The 10,348-nt window shown below is 49.3% G+C and overlaps 1 protein-coding gene across 1 annotated transcript; it reads right to left on the bottom strand.

Annotated features, from left to right (window-relative positions):
• Positions 1-1,241: 1,241 nt before the first annotated feature.
• LOC137917001 (TLC domain-containing protein 4-B-like) lies at positions 1,242-7,726 on the bottom strand. Its single transcript, XM_068759887.1, has 6 exons — positions 7,581-7,726; positions 5,133-5,222; positions 2,162-2,220; positions 1,852-1,946; positions 1,671-1,744; positions 1,242-1,587 (listed from the first exon to the last, which is right to left on the bottom strand). Exons 1-6 carry the CDS (start codon positions 7,724-7,726, stop codon positions 1,242-1,244), a joined length of 810 nt encoding a protein of 269 aa, XP_068615988.1.
• Positions 7,727-10,348: the final 2,622 nt, after the last annotated feature.

Below are 10,348 nucleotides of genomic sequence, written 5' to 3'. Positions count from 1 at the left end.
ATTCCTGTCACTGCAAAAGGACGAGCAGCCCGTCAGTGTTCCAGACGGGCACCAAATTATTCTGCATGCGACGCTATGCATGGGCACATTTGAAGACGTGAGCAGAATACGGACACAACAAACCGAGAACAGAAAGATAAATGGAAGTATAAAAACCTGCAGGGGTGCTTCTCATCAAATAATACTGTGATGCTGCTCAGAGGAGCGACAGATAACACCTGAAATGCTAAAATCACTTCCTACAGTAGTAACAAAACAAAAAACATTGATTATCCCATGACTAAAAGACGAATGAATTTGTTCTTCGTAAGGCAGGCGGGAGGGAGGTAGAACAAAAGCAGGCTGGGTGATGAGGCATTCAGTGAGGAAGAGGGCTTCGATGGATGGAATAGGAAACGGACACGATGCCGTATCAGCTGTGTACAAAAGGAGCACAATGACGAGCACTGAAAATTCATAATCCCCCCCCCGGGAGAAGCCACGAGTGTCATTTCGTCTCCGGCATGCATATTCCTAAATTTGCACTCCGAAATCCAAACTCTAAGGACGCTGGAGGGCCGCGGCTGGTGATATGAGAAGGTGCACCACTCGCCACGAGGAGGCCACAGCAGGCGACTTTGTGGGAGAGGCATTACGGTGTTTGTCCCGTCTCTTTTTTGCAAGGTCTGATGAGTTGGAAACCAGAGACCGATGGATTTCACAAACACGCCGTGGGCCTGATGCGAGAGCTCGCTGGAGTATGAAGAGCAGACGAGGCCTCTGATCTCTCAGCAGCAATAGCGCGCGAGACGCGGCAGCCTTCTGAAGGGCCTCAGCGCTATTAGATTTCCTGATCTTATTGCTTTCCTGTCTTCCACAGGCACTTCAGAGGATTGCGCTTTGGCTGAAGATGGGGCATAAGAGGAAACCAAGCGAGATGGGAAAGATGGACGGCGGTAGATGAGAAAGACGGACGGCGGGAGGTGAGTGGCGGACGGAGTGTGCTTGTGAGCTCTACCTCGGCACCTGCGACTGAACGCCATCACCCAGCGGGACTGCACACCTGCCAGCGAAAATACTGCAAAGGCCGGTGCTAGTGCAAGTCCAAGAGCAGCGTCCTTATCCCGAGTCAGGTCAGAACCTGAGGACTCTTAGTGCGGTCCAGGGCCCGGCGAGCAGGGCTGAGATCGGGGAGGGAGGGGGGTTTGAGGTTCCTGAATGTGCAGCCTCCCTCTCGAGTTACGTCTGTGTCCATACATTGTTTAGTCTGTGTGGTTGCTGACGGGCGTCTTTTCAGAGGACGCTGCCTCCACTCCTTGCTTGACCCGCCGCCCCCCTCCCCCGGTCAGAACCTTGTAGCAGCCGCGGCTGATTTTATACATCCAGACGGCGTTTAAGACGTCCAGGGCAATGCAGGAGGCGATCCAGGCCACCTGAGCGCCCAAACCCAACCGCTCAAAGTCTGCAGTGCCGAAGGTGGCGAATACGCTCGCCCAGTAGGACGGCATGACGGCGATGCGCACCAGGAAGAACGCCACGGACATGGCGACGCCGTTCAACACCACCAGCCGGTGAGAGCGAGGATACGCCAACGCCTCGAAAAACCACCTGGAGGAAGAAGGTGGTGAAGAAAGGTCAGCACAGCCAGAGACGACGAGGGGGGGGGACTCTTCGCCGGTAACCTGACTCACCTTTGGTTCACAAATGGCGTGGACAACTCTGAAATGAGACGAAAGTTGGCAAAATACGGAAGCACACCCCGCGTCTGAAACGACCGCACACATTCAAGAAGAGTTACTGACATGATACAGACCTGATCCAGTCAGGCCGACTGCTATTCAAGTACCTACAGCCCGAGTCTAACGGACTCACCAGCACGTATCCATACGCGTAGAGCGCCGCCAAGTGGTGGCAGACGAAAAAGCCGTCCCCCATCGTGCTCCAGTTACAGGCTAGCAGCACCAGGTCTGGAGGACGGGGACACAGTTAGGAAAGGCAGGTTCAAGAGTGGCGGCTGCACCACTGGGGGGGAAATCATTTAAGGTGATTTATCAAATTTCAATTACAGGACAGAGAGAGGATTTCTGGGAAATGCAGTTTCACTGATCTTAGATCTGAGCCCGTCGTCTTAGTTTGAAGCTGTATTCAATCTGCATTAGATGTTAATCAGCAGGCATCTTACCATAAAGGAGGTAACCACATGTGATGGCTACATTTAGCTTGACCAGGCTGGGGTCGCCCCTGTGAAACAGCAGAAAGCACACGGTGAGTGCCTTTGAGCGGAGCAGACCAAACAACCGACCGAGGGAAGCCTCCAGAACAAAACATGGACTCCCTTTGATCGATCACACACAGAAACGTTGAGACTCGCGTACATGACAGCGTGGCGTCTCTTACATCCAACGTCTGTTCAGACATCCGATCCTGGACACGTGTAACGGAACCCCGCAGAAACACAAACACCCAACATGAGCGCACGTAGCGACCAGGCGTTCGGCTGCGTGAGGAAACGCCCCAACCCTCAGGTGACCCCGGGCCTGCTTGGAGTCATCAGCTCATGATCCACCTGCTGCGCTCGGGGTGTCCTCTTTGCATTTAGCGTGCATGTGCGATGTAAACCCATCTGCTCACGCGGCGCTAACAGCTGCAGGCGTTTGGAACCGGCTCCTTGCTCCGCGCCGTGTCGAACGGGCGATTCTCATTAGCGAGTTATGGATGAGGCACTCCGGCTAACCGATCGGAACCACTTCACCTCCACTCACACAGGAACGCTGGGTAACACGCAGTAACAGATAGCGTGGTGGCCAGAAAGTCCAGAGGCTCCTCGATAATCCCATCAGCGGCGCACAGCTTCAGGTAATTAAATGTAGAGTGAAGCCACGCTCCTCTCTAAATGTAAAGAGCTGCGACTTCTCGCCCAGACTCAGGCCAGAAGTGCTTTCCTTTCCTTTCCAGTTAACTCTGCTGATCTTGGGAGGAACAGTTTTCTTTTAGGTGTAGAAGTTCTGATTAATGTGCGCTGCGCTTTACCAATGCATTTTCATTTTACGAGCATGAGCAGCAAGCGATGCAACCATTGATCAGAATATTTTAATCCTAGCATTCATCCAGTTTGGACCACCTGGAATGTCGCAGAGTTGCATCGCCACGATGGATCCGCTCACTCGAGACTAGATCCACCAACGAGTGATCTTTGAAGATTACCCGAATAATATCTGTGGCAATATTTTGACAGCTTCGTAACTTTACCCACCAAAACCGTGACAATGTGACTGCTGACAAGGACGCAATCCTACGCTACGTTTCGCGGTTGCGACAGCAACGCACACAAATCAAAAATAATGGAAGCGAGACACAAGTCTGTTTGAAAATCTCACGGACAAAAGGTCGCTCAAGGTGACGCTGCCATCGATAGTCTCTTCCTCTCACACCCTGGATTTACAGACCTGCCAGAATAATGAAGAGTCCAGATTTTATTATTAGACCCATCTCACATCGTGCGACACGCATCAAACAGACACAAGTGAATCGAACGGCCACACAAACAGAAGTTTGCAGGCACCGTTCATTCAAATCAACGCAGATGATATGCGCCCGCACTGAAAGAGCATTTCTCAATCCGAGGCCAATTAGATTTGACTTGGAATATTCAGGAAAGAAAAAAAGCGAGGCTCACAGAAAAGAGGCCAAAGTTTAGGATAAAAACCTAAACCTGTTCTCGTGGCCCGGCGTGTCGAGAGGGAGACGCGGTTCTCACCACTGAATGGATTACGATAACAGCCGGGCCGCCGAACTAAAACGCTCCTAAGAGTCCAGCTCCGCGGCGGGCGAGGGAGAACAATGTGGCCCGTGTGACGGGCATTAATGATGCCGGAACACAATCAGAGTCTGTTGCAACTCGATGAGCTTTAAGGCTTTATTGTCGAGGTGCTGCTGGGCGATGAAGAGGAAGAAATAGACAGATGTAGCGAACTGCTAGGATAAGGCTCGAGCGCTAATATTAAGAACCTGGAATGCATGCGGGACAATGGAGACGTAAAGAGAAATGATGCGACAGGAATAATCCTGTCCCAAAAAACAGCATGTGAAAAAAAGGAGGAGGAGGGCTAAGCTACAAGCTAGCTGAGCAGATGAAGACTGGCAGCAGGAGGAGAGACGTAGCCCCCCCCACTTTCCTCCCTTCCTTGTGACCCCCCCCCCCCCCACCCCCCCCCGCACGCCTCCATCAGCAGTGAGGCCCAAGCCTACACACAGACAATGAGAGAGGGAGGTGAGCTGCGTCGATTTGACAGCAGAGACTCGGAGTGTAACGGACAGCTGGAGGCAGCAGGAGGCTCACGGAGGGCTGGCCGTGTGAGGAAAGGGGGGAGGAGGAGGAGGAGGAGGAGGAGAAGGAGGGGAGCTGTTGTCTGCTATGAAAAGAAGCCTTGTTGGTCGGAGGGATTCTAGTTTGCCTGCTAGAGAGCCAAAGAGGAAGCACAACAGAAGGGTGAAGAGGAGGAGGGCGGCGAGAGTGCTGAAAGCGAATAAGGGAGAAGGGAGAAGCGGAGAGATGAATTGTTTGAGGAGGCCCATTTAGATATTGGAAAAGAGGAAGAAATGTGGAAGGAAGCAAGTTCTCTCTCTCTCTCACACTCTTTAAAGATTTACTGATGGCAAAAACGCAGCGGTAGCAGAGAGAGAAGACGGCAAAGACAATAATCAAAGGCTAAACCCACTGAATCTACAGCTCCCTGGAGGCTCCTCTCACACCGTGGATCCATCCTCACCCCCCCCCCCCCCCTTCATTCTGATGAAGGTAATGCCATTTTCATACTTCCAAAAGGCATTAACTACCAATCCTGGCAATCCTTCACGACCACCCGCCTCCCATCGTCATCCCTTTATGTGCTTCTCGCCTTCCCTTGTGAGCCAGACATGGCTGCCTGTCAGAAAAGGAAGATGCAACAAGACAGGTTTCTCCTAAAAGCGTTCAGACTCATCCCCCCCCCCCCATCTGCCTGCCAAAATGGCGTGGCGTATTGTGTCAGTGATCCTGCCTTTTCCATCATCCGTTGTGCTCTTCATAGAGTTTATGGCAATTCTCCTGCCTCGATTTAGTGCTTCTGCATATTTCCTTTTGGGGATGAGCTTTTCTTTTTTGTTCCTCTTACCAGACGGGGTCGGCGTTAACCGCGTCGTCGAACCACAGGATGTAGACGCAGAACAACCCCACGACCAGGGCGTGCACGGTGGACACCAGCCTGGGGACACACAAACACAGGAGGAAGCATGCAGCAAACAGAATCTGAGCCCCTCCTCAGACGCTCCAGGCCCTGTCCGGCTGACCGGCGGACTCAGAACTGTGTCTGAAAACAAGAGGGGATGGCTTTTTAATTTCCTGTTGGTTCTTAGAACGCTGCAGCGTTTCAGTGAAGAGAGAAGACGCGCCGCTGTCCCGGGTGTTTCTCGGCTGTGTCTGTTCTTCATGCACTAAAGTCACTGTTGCATAAACAGCACACACACACACACACACACACACATACACGGCGAGCACTGGCTGTTACGCAACACCAGGCCACTCTGAAGTGAACGTCAGTGCATGGTCTTTGACTTGGCGGTGCGGAATAACGATTCTCTGAGTGCCGAGACAAAAACCAGACGAGATTCATCTGCAGATTCTTCTCAGGTCTGATTTTTAGCTTTAATTATTCACATTCCTCTTGATATCGGACAGATGTGTTTCCTGATCAGACATTCACCACAAGCCTCCTGCTGAGCGACAGAATGTGCAGCTGCTTGACAGGCTATCATCAAAACTTCCACAATAAAGGTGCAAGGAGCCATTTGTTGGATTGCTCGCTGTAGTAACGGCACTGCGGTGACAGCCTGTCAGCCTTTCAGCCCGAGGGCAAGTAGGGGAATTGGCCGATGATTGAACTGTCATAGCGTATATCTATTAAATCTGAACACTCCTGTCAATGCTGCTGCGGTCCTTAATATTTGCTATTGTCCACCACCGGCTGACAGCTGATGAATAATGATGTGACGAGATGCTCAGCGGGAGAACCGCCACACGGATTCTGATCTCTCAAATGCATCACAACCAGCAGGTAATCAAATATACACACAAAAGGGATTTACATGTCAGGCTACGTTCAACCTGCAGTCTCAGATCATTTTTTTTTATTTGCATTTAAAAATGGTTCACAAATCCGCAGCGGGGTTCCATTCTGATTTGGGCTACTTTCACATAATCTGATTCACATAATCTGATTCCTGCAGACATGGCAGATATGTGGAGAATCAGATCAGAAGTAATGCGTGTGGATTTTCTCACATTGCTGAAACTTCATTCACTGACTGCCAGCAGCGGTGGAAGAGCGTCAAACGTGGAGACTGGCAGCGGCAACAAGCGGAAAACAGGAGACCTTCAGTCGCAGAATGAACACGGCAAATCCGAAGAAACAAATCCAAACAGAGGAAGGACTCCAACGAAAATGACAAACTGTCCAACGTTTGGGACCATTTCAAGCTAAAAAAATAATAATAACGGAGAACTATGTGCAAAAGGACGACATCGATGTTGCTGCGCTCAAACAGGAAGCATCCAAACAACCAGAAACCAGGCAAAAATCAATATAATCAGCAAACGCAGTGTTTATGCTAGCTATATAAATATAGAACTATAGTACCCGGTAAAATAAAGTGAATACGGTATACACTAAAGTCCCTGTTTTCAAACACGCTACTTTGTATGTTCATTTGAAAGACGAATAATACTCATAGAACCCTAAAACAACATTATAATGCTAGTTAAAATGTGAAGACAGTTTTTAATTTATAGTTTGACGCATGCTAGTTCTGTTTATTTTTTTAAAAGTACACTTATGTGTATAATTTAGAATTATTAAACATGTGTATTTTCTTTCTTCCATTCAGCAAATCTCAGCCCCGCATGTACACCTTCCTGAAACGCCACCGCACAGATCATAGAGATAATGCATAGCCTGTTGTATAATTAGATTTTATACACTATGAGGCTTCACTCAGGTATTTTATTTTTATTATTTGCATTCAATGCCCTTGTGAAATTAACGTGCAATCTTAATGCTAATGAGTGCAGTTGAAAATAAATGTTATTGGAAGCATTAACATTTGTTTGTTTTATACCTCTTAAAATATTCTGAAATACTTTAATGTAGACGAATCAATTACTTAAATAGTCGATAGCTGCAGCCCTAACTTAAACTGAGGCCTGTCCCATCGGATGCCTGATGTTTATTCATTTAACTCTCGGTGCTTATCCAGATTTTGTCGAGATATTTTCACTTTAGAGCTCTTTATAATGATCCTTGGAACGTCTTCTGACTTCAAGTCCAAACATTCAAAACATGCTAACTGCGAAGTTCAGATAGCAGAACAACTAATTGAGGTCGCGTCTCTTAAACAACGACGGTCGAGTGTCCCGACGAGCTTCGGGGGTGTTAATGGATGGATACGGTTACCTCCAGGTTAGCGCTCCAGGCAGGACAAGAAACGACACTGAGACATCACTACATCGCGCGCACACACACGAAGAAAAGCACGTCTTTCTGGAGGCGTGGCTTCATGGTACACACCTGGAGTTCCACTCCGTGAGCTTGGTGGGAGGCAGCCGACCATAACCAGGTGTGATGGCGGAGGAGAGCTGCGGGCTGACCCCCGAGAACAGAAGCTGGAAACCCACGAAGCTTCCAGCGACCACGGCCAACTCTCTCGTCTCCATCACTCACCTGGGAACAGGAGGGGAGAACACAGGACAGGAGGAGTGGGGACAGGAAAGGGTGGTGCACAGGGACACAATGGCCGCCGCTAGATGCGTGCCAGTCATCCTGCAGGAGCCGAGGTGGCGGTGAGGGAGAAGCAGCACCAATCAGACCACGGCGAAGCGGAAGGTAGACGGGTGAATTATCATCAGCGGTCTGAGGGCAGGGCCATGAGACACTGGATTTAAGGGCAACAGAGGTGAAAGTACAGGGTGGGGAAAGATCAAAGTGACTGGATGTTGTGAAAACAGTATCTGCATATTTAGCACATACAAGAACCCTGAGAAGAAAATACGATCGTCAAGACGGAGCAGCAGCTCACGAGGCCGAGAGAAAAGTACCCAGACTGCATTTTGCTTCAACGCTGCGCTTTACTTCCGGGTTTCACTCATCTCGCTGCGAAGCCTCCTATTCGCTGAGCATCTGCTCCAACAGAATGAAGAGCGATCAGCACGGGCTCCGTGAGCCAAAGAAAAAAAAGAGTCAAAGTTGTCTCGTGTGAACTGAAACTACTGGAGACGAACACAGACCACGGTTGTAGCTCAGATTGCAGTTCTATTGCGTTTCTGACCCGCTTATATTCAAGAACACATTATTTTAAATCTGTTCCCAGACGCCAGACGTCTCCGGGTCGGGTCGACGGGCTCAACAGCTTGTTCTTTTATAACTTCAGCTCTTACAACATATGGGGTCTGGACTCTGCCCTGATAATACATACACTAGAACCGTAGAACAAACCACACCATCTAAACCACTTACTGACGATTAGCCTCATGCAATACATAAAAGGTCGAAGCCTTATATAATGACTGCAACACAAACCCATTCATTTAGCCTCCTGCAGGCAGTTGAAACTTGAGGTGTGTAGCCTGCGTTCGGTGCTATTTTTAGGTGTGCAATGTCATCGATGCTGTTGCGTCGAAATAGAAGGAAATAAAGTGAAAGAACAAGAGCCTGGAAAGGAAAACTGAAGCAAGTAGAGACAAAAAGACAAAGTTGTCCATTTCCAAAAAAAACATGCTGCACAGGGAAGAGTGGGATAAGCAGGGAAGAGTGGGATAACCAGGGAAGAGTGGGATAACCAGCGACGTGTGGGATAACCAGGGACGAGTGGGATAACCAGGGAAGAGTGGGATAACCAGGGAAGAGTGGGATAACCTGGGAAGAGTGGGATAACCAGGGACGAGTGGGATAACCAGGGAAGTGTGGGATAACCAGGGACGTGTGGGATAAGCAGGGAAGAGTGGGATAACCAGGGAAGAGTGGGATAACCAGGGACGAGTGGGATAACCAGGGAAGCGTGGGATAACCAGGGACGTGTGGGATAACCAGGGAAGAGTGGGATAAGCAGGGAAGAGTGGGATAAGCAGGGAAGAGTGGGATAACCAGGGAAGAGTGGGATAACCAGGGAAGTGTGGGATAACCAGGGAAGAGTGGGATAACCAGGGAAGTGTGGGATAACCAGGGACGTGTGGGATAACCAGGGAAGAGTGGGATAACCAGGGAAGAGTGGGATAACCAGGGAAGAGTGGGATAAGCAGGGAAGAGTGGGATAAGCAGGGAAGAGTGGGATAAGCAGGGAAGAGTGGGATAAGCAGGGAAGAGTGGGATAACCAGGGACGTGTGGGATAACCAGGGAAGAGTGGGATAAGCAGGGAAGAGTGGGATAAGCAGGGAAGAGTGGGATAACCAGGGACGTGTGGGATAACCAGGGAAGAGTGGGATAAGCAGGGAAGCGTGGGATAACCAGGGACGTGTGGGATAACCAGGGAAGAGTGGGATAAGCAGGGAAGAGTGGGATAAGCAGGGAAGAGTGGGATAACCAGGGAAGAGTGGGATAACCAGGGAAGAGTGGGATAACCAGGGAAGAGTGGGATAACCAGGGACGCGTGGGATAACCAGGGAAGAGTGGGATAACCAGGGAAGAGTGGGATAAGCAGGGAAGAGTGGGATAAGCAGGGAAGAGTGGGATAAGCAGGGAAGAGTGGGATAACCAGGGAAGAGTGGGATAACCAGGGAAGAGTGGGATAAGCCACTCTCCTTTGTTGTTGGTAAAGTCGCCTGTTAAGAGATCACAGGCCTGCAGGCCTCACTTATCCTGTAAAGTATGTTTAAAATCAAATAGATGACATATATTGTGCTACTTATCACAGACTTCTTATTCTGAAATCATTTAAAGGAACGAACTCGTGGCACAAAACAACGGCCCTCGTGTTCCTGCTCAGAAGCGGAAAGATTTAATCAGAAGACAACAGAAGCCCAAATCTACACGTGAAAACTCCACCATATTACAAAGAGAACGTCGGAATACGTCCCAGAACAATAACTTTACTAAACAAATAAATCCTCTTCACTGTAAATGTCCTGGCTTCTCTCCTCCTCATCGATATCACTGTCTAAAAGGTAATCCATAGTTATCTAATAAATATATTCATCATCATGTGAACAGTCACAGAATGCAACAGGATGAACTGAGAGCACGGCCTTAAAAAGGCGTGTCTGTTCAAAGAAGCCTGCATACATATACACACTGTATATACATGCATATACACATGTATACATGCATATACTATTATACACCA

The sequence above is a fragment of the Brachionichthys hirsutus genome, unplaced genomic scaffold (assembly GCF_040956055.1).
Source record: "Brachionichthys hirsutus isolate HB-005 unplaced genomic scaffold, CSIRO-AGI_Bhir_v1 contig_945, whole genome shotgun sequence".
In the NCBI taxonomy this organism is placed as follows: Eukaryota; Metazoa; Chordata; class Actinopteri; order Lophiiformes; family Brachionichthyidae; genus Brachionichthys; species Brachionichthys hirsutus.
Note: the sequence above shows the minus strand (reverse complement) of the source record. Positions and strands in the feature narration are given on the sequence as shown.

Coding starts and splice junctions, on each gene's coding strand:
- LOC137917001 (XM_068759887.1), bottom strand. CDS start 7,726: ATGGAGACGAGAGAGTTGGCCGTGGTCGCTGGAAGCTTCGTGGGTTTC. Junction 2,221..5,132: donor GTTAACGCCGACCCCGTCTG/GTAAGAGGAACA, acceptor GCTGTTTCACAG/GGGCGACCCCAGCCTGGTCA. Junction 1,947..2,161: donor ATGTGGTTACCTCCTTTATG/GTAAGATGCCTG, acceptor CCCGTCCTCCAG/ACCTGGTGCTGCTAGCCTGT.